This window comes from Vulpes lagopus, chromosome 10 (genome assembly GCF_018345385.1).
Source record: "Vulpes lagopus strain Blue_001 chromosome 10, ASM1834538v1, whole genome shotgun sequence".
NCBI classification, from domain to species: domain Eukaryota; kingdom Metazoa; phylum Chordata; class Mammalia; order Carnivora; family Canidae; genus Vulpes; species Vulpes lagopus.
Window position 1 is genome coordinate 104,721,969 of NC_054833.1, and position 16,184 is coordinate 104,738,152.

Sequence of the window (16,184 nt, forward strand, 5' to 3'; positions counted from 1 at the left end):
ATCCCATATCAATTCTCCCCTTCCTCCTTAGTAGTTGAGCCTTGACTTTATTTGGGACAGTAGCGCATGTCACTAAAATACATTTCCTTGGCTTCCCAGGAAGTAGCTGTAGCCATATGACTAACTCTGGCCAATGATACATAAATAAAAGTTGTGTGGGGCTTCTGGAAAGTGTCCTTAAAAGATAAGAGTGTGTCTTTTTTCCCCCACCTCCTCCCCTGCCCCTTTTCTGATTATCTGGAACAAGGATATGATGGTTGGAGCTCCAGCAGCCATCTTAGGAGATCTAGAAAGTGGAAGTTTTGAGCTGATGATGGTGGACCCAAAAGATAGGATCCTAGGTACCTGATGACACATGCAGTTCCTGTAACAGTCCTAGACCACCTATCTCTAGCCTTCTTTTATATCAGAGAAATAAACTATCTTAAGTCACTATTACTTTGGGGTTTTCTGTTACATGTAGCCAAATAGAATCCCAACTAATTCAGGATCACTGTATTCAGGCTGGACTCTTGTTTAAGAATTGCCAGTTTTAACACAGCCTTGCTTTAGTTTTATTAAACTATTGTTTATGTTCACAGGCTTTGTCCTTAATTATATTTTGTAGGATAACCTTTCTCTGTTTCATTCCCTCTCAGTTCTTTTCAGTAAAATCTCATAATATTTCTTTTTAAAAAATTCTACATTCTTTAAGTCCCTTCATACAGCCCCTGGAATTAGTCCTTAACTAATATCACCATCCTAGACAGTCCTTGGACTTTTATCTCTAATGCAAAGGAAGGAAATTCTGGGAGAGGCTGTGTATCTCATCACTTAGAAGCCATAGTTTTACTGCTGCTAGTGTTACCACTGCTCAACTGGTTTATATTCTATAGTTTTGGTCTTTGGAATTTACTCAGGATTCCACAAGGATGCTTTTTCTGGTTTAAAAAAATACTACCTTGGGACATGAATGGAAATGAAGGTCCAGGATATACTTAAGTCTATATGATCTAAAACTCCAGCCTGAAAAAAAATGACCAATCTGGTACTCTCAATGATTGACTCAGACTCAATGTCTGGTTATCTTATCAGCTATCCAAGTGCTAGGAATTTATATATTATCAAAATCTGATTTTTTTCTAAAAATGGTTCATTTAATGGACTTTATACCTTTTTTATAACCCTCAGAGACCAAGAGTCTTTTGCATTTAAATTGCAATGGTAATTGGATGGAAGTGATGGACCTATATGCACACCACACACACATACACACACACACACACACACGAGTCACACACATATCACATGTCCCACATATATTGATACTGGAGCTCTCACCCAATTATGCCATTCTGTTTAGTTCCCTCTGCTCAGCTTCAAAAAGATTAAGAATTAAAGAGGGAAATTTGATAAAACCTGCTCAAGATGTAGAGAAGCTCTCCTCTGTAAGGCCAGTGTCTGCTTTCTAGTAGATGTGACCTGTTTTCTGTAGGTACATGGGCATAGGAGACATTTCCATAGTTATTCTATCTATACCTCATCTTCTTTCAGTTTGCAGTGATGGTGGAGAAGAACCAGGTCAGAAGTCTGCTTCTCTAGGAGGGACTGATACTGCAGGAGGGAACAGTAAGAAGTCTGTAGCTCCTCTGTGCGAAACTCTAGTTCTTGCTGAAGGGCTAGCAATTTTTTCTTGAGTTGTTGGAGTTGTCTCAGATGGCACTGTTTACTGGGCTCAAACTCCATCTGCGACTTCTCGAATGCTAATGTTTGTTTCTTATTCTGCAATTCAGATAGAATATATGAAAAAAGCATAGGTTGTCACTAAGTATGCATTCATTCTTTGATATTTTTCATTTGTTCAATCATTGACATCCATCTATCTATCCATCCTTTCACCCACAGAGCACTTATTAAACATTTCATTCTATCCACAATGAAACATCATTCTGTATTTCCACCCTGTAAGGAGAATTTAAAAGAAGAAAAAAAAATCCTAGTTCTTTCCTATTAGTTAGATCTACCATTCATACTATTTAGGCCAGAAGAAAAAACATACACCTAAAGGACCTAGAAAGTAGTATAAAGATACACACAATAATATGCTTTTTTTTTTTTTTGTCTTCACATTTAAAGATAACCCAATTGATCTAGATGGCAATGGATTTCTGGTCAGAGTTCTTGGACTAAACTCGATTTAGATAAAAGGGTAAACACTTGGGTGGGCTCTTGGAGAAATAGTTTTCTGGAATGCTGGGAAATGGGAGGCAGAGAAATTGTTCAGGCACATCTGTTTTCTCCTCCTGAAGGAAGATGTGACCTTGTAAATGCTGAGTGTGTGTGTGTGTGTGAGAGAGAGAGAGAGAGAGAAAGAGAGAGAGATGGAGAATGAGAGATCTCTTCCTGCCAATCCACAATCAACTTGAAATGCTGCTAGACCCATCTTACATTTTCATTCATTTATTCAATAAACATATGTTGAGCACCTACTTTGTATCAGGCATGCTGCTGGTAGGATACATCCCTGAGTTGTTTATTTCAGTATAGGTGAGGTCTTTGCACTGAAGTTTCTATATTTTCTTGCCCAACATCCCTGATGACATGTGAAAGAGAGGTGGATAAAGAGGGTGCCTCATGGGCATTCTTTAACTCCCATCTGTTTATTATCTTCCTACTTATAAATAATCCTGTCCAATTTTTGCTCTCCTTCTTGTTTTCCTGCAAAGCTGCCTTTGCACCAATACCATAGATTTTATTGGCTATGGCATTTCACATTCTGCTTTGCATTGCAGTGACCTCTCTGTATCTTATCTCCTACTTAGATTATAAACTCCTGGAGGGCAGGGGCCATGTCTGTTTCTATAGGACCTAGACTAGAGGTTTACACACAGCTAGGTATCAAAGCGAAGTAGGAAATAGAGAACAGGCAATCTCATTGGCTTCCCAAAATTTGAGCATGTGGCCTTGGCCTCATTAACAGAGTACTTTCAAACTTTCTAAACTTAACATTTTCTTTTTTACAGTTTTATTGAGGTACACTTTATATATCATAAAATTTAACCACTTTAAGTGTATAGTTCAATGATTTGTAGAAAATTTATAGAGTTGTGCAACCATTATTACAATCCGGTTTTAGAACATTTCCATTGCCTCAAAAAAATTCCTTTTTGCCCATTTGCCACTCTTGTTCCTACCCTAGCTCCAGGCAACCACTAATCTGCTTTCTGCCTCTATGGATTTGCCCTTTCCAGATATATCATATAAATGGAATTGTATAGCACAATACATCTTTTGTGTCTGTCTTTTTTTGCTTAGCATAATGTTTTAAGGTTCATCCAAGTTATAGCAAGAATCAGTATTTTATTCTTTTTTATTGCTGAATTATATGAATATACCATATTTTGTTTATCTGTTCACCAGTTAATGGACATTTGGGTTGTTTTAGTTTTTGGCTATCCTGAATATTGCTGCTATGAGCATTAACATAGTAGCCATGTATGGATGTGATACTTTCCTTTAATGAATTTGTTTAGCAAACATCGTGGTGTACCTACCACATGTCAAGCACTGTAGAGGTAATGGAGATATAGAAGTTTGCAAAACAGAATCCCTGCCTTCATGCAGTTTGCATCTATGGGGAGGGGGGAGACAGCAAGTTAAATAAATAAATTATGTAGTGTATTAAAAGGAAATGTGCTGTGGAGGAGAGTAAAGCAGGGGAGAGAGATGAGGAATGCTTGCATGGTAGCAGCTGTAATTTTGAGTTAAGTATTTTCATGGAGGACTACATTGAGGAGATATTTGAGCTAAGATGGGAAGGAGGCAGAGAAGGAACCTGGTAGGAATCTGCAGCAGGAACATTCCAAGGAGAGATAGTAGCAAGAGCTAGGGCCTAGAGGTGGGAGGTGCCTGGTGGTGTCTGAGGAGCCACTTTGTTCTGGCTGGAGCAGAGACAGTAAGGGGGAGAGTGGTACAAGATGAGGTGAGAAAGGAAAGGGAGGTCGGCTCCTTTAGGGCCATATAAGGCCATTCTAAAGACCTTAACTTTTCCTTTCAGTGAGATAAAAGGACATTGGAAGGTACTGAATGGATAAGCGAAATGATGTCCTTTAGGTGTTACAAAGGACACACTGGCTGCTCTACTGAAAATCAACTGTAGGGAGGCAAAGACCAAAGCAGAGAGATCAGCAAGGAGGCAGAGAAGAATGCAGGGAAGAAGGGATGGTGACATGGACCAAGTTGGAAGTTGGGAGAAATGGTTGGATCATGGATATATTTTGAAAGTAGATCTCAACCAGACAAATTTGGTTGTGTCTGTGTTAGATGTGGGATGGTGGGAAATGATAGTTATCCAAGGCAAGATGACTCCAAGGTTTTGGTCTGAGTAACTGAAGATGGAGTTTTAATGAGATTAATTCTGTGAGATCTGGGATTGAAAAGAGGAAAAGTCTTCTCCAGTGAGAGTGAGTGGGGGCCACTTGAGTAAGCTAAAGGAAGTTCACCACTATGGTCACCCGCAAAAGAAATCCTAGGCAAGAAGCTGAACTCTTGGCCTGAATATCTGGTGTGTGTGGCTGAAGAGAAGCTAATGACATTTCTTTCTTAAGCCAAACAATGCTGAATTTTGTATTTACTCTGTGCAGCTATAATTGCCAACATTTATATTAAATGTTTTTAGTTAAGTGCTCTCATTCTTTTCAAGATAAGAATGCTGCTATTCTCACAACTCATCCATGAAGGGACTTGGAAGTGGTGTGTGTGTGGGTGCTCATGCACACATAAACATATCAGGGGATGTTTAACAGCCCAAATCTTCTGTCTACACAGGTAAGCTGGGAGGGGGAGGCTACTTGGAAAAAGACACGATCAAGAATAAATACCTAATGTGGCTAGAACTAAGCAAAGGAGCGAACATCCTGGGGTAGGGTTAATTGAGAGGGCTTATTTTACTGAAGCAGATACCCAACAAATCCTTATTAGATTATGCTCAAATTCTGTTTTTCTTGGCTTTGTTGAAGTTGGCTTGAACTCTGACAATTAAGGAACTGGATTCCTAGTCCCTCAAGTGCTCGTGTGTAACTGTTGATTTGGACGTGCCTCTCCAATGATGGGTATACGTGACTTGGTTGAAAACTAACTGTGATCTCTTCATTGTTCATTCTTTCTTAGCTTCCTCTTCTTATTTCATGTCCCTGTTTTCTCTTCATTATACAAAAGAATGAAAGAAGTGCTTTTTTTTAAGCCAAACTTTTTCTTTCCTTTTTTTTTTTTTTTAAGATTTTATTTATTTATTCATGAGAGGCACACACAGAAAGAGGCAGAGACACAGGCAGAGGGAGAAGCAGGTTCCATGCAGGGAGCCCGATGTGGGATTCAATCCCGGGACTCCAGGATCATGCCCTGGGCCTAAGGCAGGTGCTAAACTGCTCAGCCACCCAGGGATTCCCTAAGCCAAACTTTTTCTGTAGGGCTTCCCCTCCTAGCATGCTGTACATCATCTATTCTTAGGTGTGTTCGTAATCATTCTTTGGCTTAAAAGACACATGTCTTTTTCTATGTGTATAAAGCTTAGCAACCTATCAGTGATACCAATGAACTGTTAGTAATTTCTTTTCCCCAGAGGTCATGTTGAATCTTCTGGGTTTAATTTTGATTTGAGGTAACATGATAGACCAACCACATGATGAGAGTTCATTCAAGTCTTACAGTACAGAGCCAACATAGCACCTGACCAAATCTGTCTGGTTGGAAAGATCCAAGAATTGCTCATATCTGCAGAGAAACTGCAGTTTCCTTGAGTGAGAGTTTTAAACATTTGTACCCTATAGATACCTATGGGTTTAGAGGAATCAAGTTTCAAAGTCTTGGAGAAAAGCCTAGACTTATTTGGGACCTATTAAATTTCTACTTATTTATCCTTAAGTATTCAAAAGATTATTTTTCTTAATTCTAAATAAATAGAAAATCACATGCTATAGATTAAGCCTACATTTCACTCATATATGTGACAGCCGTATGATAAAGGCATCAATGCATTTCCTATTGCCTCTTTGTCTTCTTTTTTAAAGTTTTCTTTCTAGTGAAGACATAGACATTTTATTAGATATTTATTAGATTCTGCTTTGAGTTTTAAACTGAGATTTGGGGAAAACGAGCAAGTTGGAAGTAATCTTCCAAAGTAAGATTAGTTCTTGAAGTTATCATCCAGAGTTGGACATGATTCAAGAGGATGTCTGGTCCACCATGTTTCTCAGATAGATTTCTATCCAGGCCCTAGCTGTCTTAAAAGATGGAGAGCACTGGCCACCACTAGGAACCTGTTCTCATATTTAGTCAATTTTTCAGCTGTACTTATGGTCAAAGAGATTATAGCTATTGCTCTTTCCTTGCCTATGTGGCTACTTGATCACAGAAGGAAATTAATTGGCCTGGCATGATTTGCCTTTTGAGAAGTCACTTTGGTTTCTACCCAATACTTTGTGCTTTTCAAGTTGATGCTAATTGATTGATGTTAAGTTCTATATTTTCCCTGATATTGAAGTTAAGCTGACAGGCCTATAATTACCAGGATTGTCCTTTTTCCCTTTTTAAAAAGATGAGCACTTCATTTACCCTTTTTCAGTCTACAGGGACTTTCTTTATCCTCTTGAGTTCTCAAAAATAATCGCTAGCAGCTATGTAATAACACCTGCCAATTCCTTAAGTACTCTTCAAAGTATGTCATCAGGTCCTGCTGATTTGCCTAAAGCGGCTTTTCAAAATACTTTTTAACCATTTTATTCCCTATTCTAGTTTGAGTTCTTTTCTGTCTCAGGTTGGCATTACTCTGGTAACTGGATCCCTGCTGCTTTTTCCCCTTCATTTAAGAACTGAAAGTCTCATCTTTCCCCAGTCATTGCCATGAACTTCTTTCCCTATCTTTGAGGTGTTAAATGGGATATTTTCCCTGTAACCCTGGGTTAGCCTTTTATCACTAGATAGGTTTATCAATTATTTTTTATATCCTCTATAAAGTACATTTCTTGTACTTTCTTGTATTGGTATAGAACTGGGTGTTCAAATGATATGCATTTCTTTTGGATACATCTTTATGGTTTAGACATTTTTCTCATCTGTGAGCTCTGCTTACCAGAGAGTCCCTTTAAAGAAAAAAAAACCTCTTAATGTCAGAATAATTTTAGGTTTACAGAAAAATTGCAAAAGTAGTATATAGAGTTCCCATTTACTCTTCGCCCATCTGGTCCTAAGGTTAACATTTTACGTAATTGAGGTGCATTTGTCCCACCAGGAAATTAACGTTGGTAGATTATTATTACCTTAACTACATACTTCATTTGGATTTCATCAGTTTTTCTACTAAGGTTTGTTTGTTTCTGTTCCAGGGTCCAATCCCAGATCCCACATTGTATTTAGCAATTCCACTTAAAAAAATTTTTTTTTTGTCATTTCCAATGACTCAAAGTGATATTTCTGTGTCATAATTTCCATCAAGGAGGTATTAACCCATACTCAACTAGTTACTTTTATCTTCAGGAATCAAACTTCTTTACATAGTTTTATGCTAAGAATAGTGTCATTCATCCACTTCAAAGATGAGTTTGACAATCTGGGCTTACTAAATATCAGAGTATAATCCCCATGCTATCACCAGGGCCAAAGGGGCCTGGGCAATTGCTCAGAAAGACCTTTCTTTTTCTAATTTGGTCATCCTTTTATTATGATATCTCTGTTCTTTTCTCCTTTCATTTTAACTGAGGTACTCTTTTGGTTCCTGGGCAGGGTCAGGACTACAGTGGGACAAGTGAGGTGCAAATTTTAAGGAGGCATTCAGTAGGGGTGGGGGGGGCAGGGAAGGTGGCATGCAAGCGCAGGGTTGGCACCTGAGGAGTTCCCTGTAAATGTTGCACCCTATGTACTCATTTGCTTCATCCTAGTCCTATCTCCATTCCTGAGTTTTGGAGCATAACATATTCTTGATTTATAAGGTTACCCCCTCCCTCATACTTACACATAACATCTGATGTAGATTTTTAATTTCTTTCCTAACTGCAGTTTTGAACTATGACCTCTGGCTCATTTCTCCAGATCCTTGTTAGATATTAGTCAGAAATTTCACAAAGTCTTGGGTTTCCTCTTTGGTCCCATGTTACATTTCCTTGTAGAGGGCATATCTTGCAGGGATTTTCTGAGTGATGAGTATAAGTCTACATCTAATTGTGTATTTGTATGCGTAGCCTGCAATTTAAATTCTGCACTAAGTGCTAGGGAAAAAAAGATCCTGTTTTAAAGCTTATTTCAAGCTGTTAGACCTTCTTCTGGGCAATTAGAATAATAAAATGCGATTTAATACCTTTCTCCCTCCAAGTTGCTAGGTACATTTATAAACCACATGGCTTTTCCTGACTGGGGGAATAAATAAACTTGTGGCAGCAATGGTGAAAATATCCTAAAATGTTAATATTTAGAAAGAAATAAATTATAATAATATTCTTCCTGAGATCCATTTAGGAAAACCAATGGATTTTTCTATGTTTGTGACCTCCTAAGGAAAGGACAGTAACGCTCAGTAAGATAAGGTGGAATTGCTTTGTTGGTATGAATTTTTAGGGAATTGCAGAACAATATGTGGTTTCCATAAGGAGGTGGTGAGTCCTAGAAGAGCTCTAACAGACACAATTAAGAGAGACTGGATCCTTGACCACAAATGTGGAAGACAGTGGGGTCTTAAACAGTAGCTAAGGCTGAGTTGGGGGTCTAGTGACAGGTCTGTGCAACTGGTACATGCTTCACGTTTGCCAAGGATTCAAAAGGAAATGAATACTGCAGGTAAGGCATTCTTGTAAACCCAAAGTTGTGAGAGAGCTATGGGAAAATATTTCCCAGATGGCTCCCCAGCTTTAGGGGGATAAATTTAGAGACTAGTTTACAGACCCTAGCACTAGAGTTTCCAAAGACAGAAAACCTCAGGCTGAAATGAAGTTGCCTCAGCTGATGAACTGCCTGGTCTACAGGTAAGTATTGGTTCAAAAAAGATAGTCATGCCAGGAGAAGATGATCATGCCACTGTTTACACATGTGCAGGCCAAATGTTACCGGGTATCTTGGCTCACACACCTCTGGAAACAAGCCCTGTGTCAAGGGACTGAGTGTCAAGTAGGGGTTTACGTGGGAAGTGATCTTGGGAAACTCAGGTAGGTAGGTGAAGAAATGAGACAATGAAAGGAAGTGAGCTGCTGAAGAGTGTGTTATCAGCTTACTTCCCACTATAGGCAGCTGGCACAGGGTCCTGTTGAGGAATGCCAGGGACAGAGCAAAGGGCATGCCTGGAGTGTTCTAAGACTGAGGGGTGAGAGAGAGAGGTTATTTCACCATCTCTCCATCAGTCATTGGTAGAGAGCTGCTTCTGGGTTCCTGCATCCAGAAGAAAAGCTTGTAGGCAGAGAGCTGATGATGGGGCAACAAAGATCACCTGCTCCTGAGAAGTGACACCTCTGAGTAGTGGGACAGTTGTTTTCTTCATGGCTGATTTAGAAGTTTGTCTAAAATCCATTAGGAGATGCTACTCTCCTTATATAACTATGATTTGGTCTTTTCAGGACAATGGGCCTCAGGTGTTGCAAATCCAGATGTGAAAGGGCAGATAAGGAAAAGACAGGGCCTCGAATGTAGATGGCCTTGGAGATAGCTAAATGGAAAACTCGTGAGGGCAGGGATGGGGTTTTTGTGTGTATGTGTGTTATAGGGTATGTGTGTTTAATTCTCTCTCATTGCCTGCTCAATAAATGTTCTTGAATGACTAGTGGAAGAATTTTCTATTATTGTTCCTGCCCAAGGGAACAGAGGTGGAAGTTGAGGGAGCAAAGTGGGTAGCAGCTGCTCAATTCCTTACGTGGCTGCTGTTCATCATCGTCTCCTCCACACAGAGCTGATTCTCCTGCAAGGTCTTCCCCTGTCTCTTGCAGACATCATGCAGATTTTTGATGTCAACTTGCAGGCTCAAGAGCTTGCTGTTCAGGTTGCTCACTTCTCTGTCTCTCTCCCCCGCCTAGGCAGTCAAAAAACAAAAGCATCAATTATAAACTATCAAGAAAATGCTTACTTTCGTTCACTTAACTGGTTGACAGAGACTTTAAATTTGCTGGAAATTTGTCCATCAATTCTTGGCTGTTATTACTCATCCAGTGTAACATTTACACAGTATCCATTTGCAAGGTGTCTGAGTGCTCTGCATTATTCAGACAATTACTTATTTACATTAATTAATCTTCACCCACTGCTGTGGGTACATCACAGACACTTCCCCTGTTTTTCAAGAGGAAGTCAGTGCCTAGAATAATTCCAGGCACCTACCAGACTGTCTATAAATATTAATGGCTCTGGCACTGATGAACTGAACATAGTGAGATGTCAAATGAACTTGTCAGGACTATAGTGAATCAGTGATGGAGTTAATGTGGATTCTGAAGCGTCTTAACTTTCTCTTTTGCCCACTAAACCAAAAGACCTCCCTAACCTGTAAACCTAGTGCTTTTTGGTGGAGATGTAGACCAAGGAGAATAAAAGTAAAATCCCTGGGCTGATTGCATAGGATAATCTGTCTTTGATTACGAGTGAAAAAGATTAGCTAATTACAACTAGATCAGAATGGAAATTAATGATCGAGATTAGAATAGAGGGTGTGGAGCAAAGTAACTTGGGTAGGGTTGGGGTTGTAGAGCTGTGGTAAGAAAGTGAGTGCCCCATCACACTAGGATGCCCCCTTCCACTGCCAGTGTTGTATGTGGCAATGGTATGAAAAGAAATCAGGAAGAAGCTCTTTGTGAACCTGTCCAGTGCTTTAGTCCTATCGCTGTGCAGACTCTTCATAACAAGAGGACAAGTCCTACCACCTTTGAGTTTTATTTTTATTTTTTTTAAATTTTTATTTTTATTTAGTTATGATAGACATAGAGAGAAAGAGAGAGAGGCAGCGACACAGGCAGAGGAGAGGCAGAAGCAGGCTCCATGCCGGGAGCCCAACGTGGGACTCGATCCGGGACTCCAGGATCGCACCCTGGGCCAAAGGCAGGCGCGAAACCGCTGGGCCACCCAGGGACCTTTGAGTTTTAGATGCTGGAACTGAGATTCCTCGTTTTGTGGTAGATGCTTATCTTAGATTAGGTTATCCAGAGTAGGCACTTTGGCAAGGATTCCTGGCATCTACTAAAGAAACTCTCCCAAGAGAAATCAACAAGTGGAGGAAGCAGGACAAGGAGGAGGAAAAAAGCCAGTGAAGGGCATGATTTCAGACAAAGTCCTTTAGGCAGTAACTGTAGTGTGATCCCGCAGGGAACTCTGGAGTGTAAGTTCCATCTCAGAGTTTGTCTTGATTAGCTGCAAAAGCTGGGCTGTCAGACTCATTATCAGTCAGTCAATGGCTAAGGGTTGCCCCATAGGATATAAGCTCCCAAGGAGTTTCAGCTCTGCTCTTATGAGCAAAGTGACCCCAATAGCCCAAGGGCAATTCTTCTAAGAGAGTTTCAGGAGCAAAACACAGAGAAGCAAGCCATGGGTGCACAGAAATGGTAAGGTGATCCAGACGACGGTGCCCGAGGTCCCATAGCTGGTTAGCAGCAGAATGAGGAGAGTTCTTCTCTTCTGACCCTGTAGCCAGTGATCTACCACCATATTCCACTGATTGCTTTGGCTTCTTAAATATATGAGCTACATAACACTCATTCCCAGGGGAGCTGGAGACCTGATATGGACATTGTAAATCAAGCCTTACTGGACAGGTCAGTTTAAGAGACCTCTGCACAAGGCCAAGGGGCCAGAGGATAACCACGAGAATCGGACACCGCAATGTCAGAGTATTCGGAATTCAGAAGGTTTCCCAGAACTGCTGCTGTCTCAGCTGATTTATTTCTTCATTTCCATTTAGTACCTGGATTTTTTTTTTTTTTTTTTTTACCACTTTACAGTTTAATTAGGTTAACGGCATGGCTCTGTCATTAAAAGGATTTCATTATCTCAAAACTCTTCCTCTCTTGCTGCTGTCCCTTGTTCCTCACTTTCAGAAAAATAACAGCGGATGTCAACTGCCCCAAGCATGTAATTACCATTACAACAATTTGCCAGGGACTCTCTTAAGAGAATGTGTGTAGAGCAGCTAAAAAAAAAAAAAAGGTGTATAGACACTGTTTTCTAACTAGAAAACAAAATCCTTGACCTGACAAGGAGCAGCAGTTTGATTCTAGTGCCTTGAACTCCTTTTCTTGTTGCTGCCACACTGGGAATAGGGAAGAGAGGCTCTCTGGGGACTGAGACCCTAGGGATCTCCTCCCCTCTTGCCACAGGACTCTTTCTTTGTCATCTATGAGCAGATTAAGTGACAATACAATGCCTGTTCTATGGAAGTGTCAAATGGTCTATACTCTTGCCTTAATGCTGAATACATACATCTTAAAGTGAGGACCATGTTACCAGATTGTTCCATATGGAGCCTGGCACACTGTGGACTCATTAACAAAGTAGCAATGATATACAACTCGAGCCTCTCCAACTTAAAAGCTAAATGCCTTCTTTCTGTCAGGCCAATAAAAAACCCCTCTCCCTCTAGTTTTAGATGTCTTCTGAGTAGAAGCCTGTTTGCCCCCATTCTAATGCACCAACAGGACTTCAGAATTGGATCTTTAATGTAGATGATCTCATCTAATTTGGACATTAGCATTGACTCAGAGTCTCTGAGGCAATTTCTTCATTCAGAAAACAAGAGCCTTGAAATAAATAATTCTTTCTTTGAGGATTTCATAAACCAATTGAATAACAAATGTGTTTTGTTGGATGTCAAATGAAATTTGCTTTTGAAATCAAAACCGAACTATTCACTCCTAAAGTCCAAATCATACAGGGGTTTTTATTCATCAGAACAGGCGTGAAAATGCTGTGAGAGTGAGGAGGTGATTCCAATGCACAACAAAATAATTTTTACTATAGGTAAGCTGTAAGAAGAGGATGTGCTCATTTCAGAACTCCAAGAAATGCAAGTGTTTCTGAGGTTCCAGTAAACCTAATTTCTTGCTAATATCTTGCACAGAGGTCACTGTACACTATTTCTAATCCTATCTACTTTATGAAGGCTAAATTCCAGGCAGATGCCTTTTGAGTATCAATATGTGGCAGGAATTGATTTAATCTGACATTTCATCAATCAAAGCTCTGTAACCAGTACCGGGTCATGAGAGGAGCTGAGAGTCATAATCCTGACCCTCAGGCACCATCTGATCTTGTTCTAGATCTGAAGCCATTAATGAAGGCTGAAATCACAAGCTTCTGCTGCTAGGTGAGTTTTCAGTTACGTAAGCCATGCACTCAGATACCCCAGTTTTGCTTTTACGAAGTTGGGACCTGGTCATTGCTTGAAGGCATGTGACATCAGCAGCAGCTGCCAACTGCAGGCAAAATGGTGAGTGCTGGTACCACAGTTGTAATCATGATAGTTACTGGAAAATAGATTGTTTACTGAAGCAAATTTTGTGTATTGATTCAATGGGTCTTTTTCAAGGAGCATGTCTTCTCGAATACACATTTCCAAAGATGGGAAGAAATTTTGCTCTAGACTTCAAAGTATTGACAGATATGTCTCGTGCTTCTTCTTGGAGGAAGCTGATGTTAAACTGAGGCTTGTGATTCAGAAGCACTTTAGAAGTCAGGAGCGTTACAAAGATTTAAGATGGCAGCATTCCATCAAGGATTTGGCACTCGAACAAGAAGACTTGAGTGTAAGTTTCCAGAGTAATTTTGGAGTCAACCAATAACACCATAAAGATCATCACCTTTGGGAGATTATCTTTTTTTTATCTGAGGATAAAGACAAATCTTTAACAAACAATGGAAAACCCACTTTTAACCACTACCACCATTCAATATGTATCAATTTCTCATGAGAGGTAGATTTTCAAAAGCATAAAACCTTAAAAATTATCATTGCTTCAGGAATTTTTACATTTTACTTGTGTAATAGGAGTTTACAGTTATCTACAGTAATTTCAAGTACTGTTATTACTATTATTAACTTTATTCTTGAGTTTACTTTTCTATCGATAAAAACATTGTAGTTTTTTATTATTTAAATGGGAATTAATGGGCACTTATACAAGGTTTGCCTGTGAGCAAAAAATTTTGGAACCAATTTTGTTCATCTAGTGAAGAATGAGTATATTTTATTGTGCTCTAAATTCTTTGAAAATTGGCACACTACATAAATAGATGGTTTAGGATACACATGGCATATGGCAGAGGTCAGCCACCTATGGAATATGGGCTGATTTTTATTGGCACTTGGAAAGTTTCTACATACTTTTCTCCATCATATCTTTGGAGAAATTATTTTACTAGAAAATAAGCTCTGGAGAACACAGAATTTTGTTTTGTTCACTGCTTTATCCTCAGTCCCTAGAACAATGTCTGGCACATTGAAGGTGGTCCAAAGATATCAATTGAATGAGGAAGTGCCCTTCTAGAATATCCATCCCAGATCCTTGTTCCCTGCAGAACATACAGCAAATCCTGTACAGCTACCTCCAGTAATCCAGCAGGAAAGGAGCTGAAACACCTCTTTTAGAAACTGTTCATCTCCTGATAGAAGGTCTGTTAAAAGTATATGTTATACACTTTTATGTGTATAACACATACACATAATGTATGTGTTTTGTGTATGGGACGCTCCTACAATAATCTAAACATCCCCCTTAAATGCTTTCTGGAACAAGTCAGGGAATAGGTAAACACAGTTTGACCAAAATATTAGACTAATGAGAACACTCCATTTCCATATCATTCCAGATCAAGAGACAATGTTGGCAACAATAGTTACTATCTTTTAAATGTTTCCTATGTCCCAAGAACTAGTATTTTACATGAGGTATCTTACTTAAACCTTGTGGCAAACAGTTGAAATGGGTGCTAATTATTCATATTTTCTAGGTAAGGGAAAGAAAGCTCAGAGAGGGTAAGTAACATGCCTAGTATTATATTGCTATTAGATATGGACCCCGACCCACCTAACTCAAGTCTGGGCTCCTTAAATGCTATCATCTGTTGTCTACCTCTCTTTGTGATATTCTGGGATGCTTATTACTAGAATTTTTTTTTAATTTTTAATTATTTTTTTTATTGGAGTTCAATTTACCAACATATAGCATAACACCCAGTGCTCATCCTGCCAAGTGCCCCCTTCAGTGCCCACCACCCAGCCACCCCAACCTCCCCTCCCACCTCCCTTTCCACCACCCCTTGTTCGTTTCTTAGAGTTAGGTGTCTCTCACGTTTTGTCACCCTCACTGATATTTTCACTCATTTTCTCTCCTTTCTCCTCTATTCCCTTTTACTAATTTTTATATTCCTCGAATGAATGAGACTATATAATGTTTGTCCTTCTCCGATTGACTTATTTCACTCAGCATAATACCCTCCAGTTCCATCCATGTCAAAGCAAATGGTGGGTATTTGTCGTTTCTAATGGCTGAGTAATATTCCTTATTACTAGAATTTTGAATCATGAAACTTGAAAAGAAGTTCATTGTAACACAGAGTCAACTCCATGTGTGTAGGAGAGTTAGGAGACTTACTTCATCTTTCATTTCCTTGGCACCTCTCATTTCTCCTTTAAGCTTTAGCATTTTCTGAGCTTTGTTATAAACCTGCAAAAGTCCAAGAATTTAAGATGGTAAAAGTAGAAATGAGTCTGACCCTTTAAAAATTTCCCATCTGGATGTGTGCTTTCAGCAGAGAGCTTGGCGAAACTTCCCAAACCCTTAACAATACCTACTTGTCTGTCCATCTGTGTTTTCAAAAGTGTGTTAACACCTTCACCAGAAAGACAGAACCAAGGGATTACATCTTTTTCCAAAAACCAACACTTGGTAGACTAAATCGTTTCTGAATTCACAGTTTCTTGGAAAGCAAAAGTTCTGAGATGATCTTACTTTCTATGTTAAGTATTCAATGGCTCTTTTATAGTTAACATTATGCGCTACTTATGAACCAGACAGAATGTGCACAACTTACCTTCATTTGCAGGGTAATCCTAGGAAGTAGACATTATTACTAATCTTGTTTTACAGAGGAAGAAACTGAAGTCCAGAGAAGCCAAGAGACTTACCCAGGGTCACACAGACTGTCTTACTACTCCTTGAGGAGCTGCCATTAATTTATAACTGTTACTT

The 16,184-nt window shown here is 39.4% G+C and overlaps 1 protein-coding gene across 1 annotated transcript in view; it reads right to left on the bottom strand.

Moving 5' to 3' along the window:
- PMFBP1 (polyamine modulated factor 1 binding protein 1) overlaps nucleotides 1–15,599 on the bottom strand; it is a 47,424-nt gene extending 31,825 nt beyond the window's left edge. The window contains exons 1-3 of the mRNA XM_041773054.1: nucleotides 15,588–15,599; nucleotides 9,869–10,024; nucleotides 1,519–1,761 (exon numbers count right to left, since the gene is read on the bottom strand). Coding sequence (XP_041628988.1) covers nucleotides 1,519–1,761; nucleotides 9,869–10,024; nucleotides 15,588–15,599 — 411 coding nt within the window. The remainder of the gene's footprint in view (nucleotides 1–1,518; nucleotides 1,762–9,868; nucleotides 10,025–15,587) is intronic.
- Nucleotides 15,600–16,184: the final 585 nt, after the last annotated feature.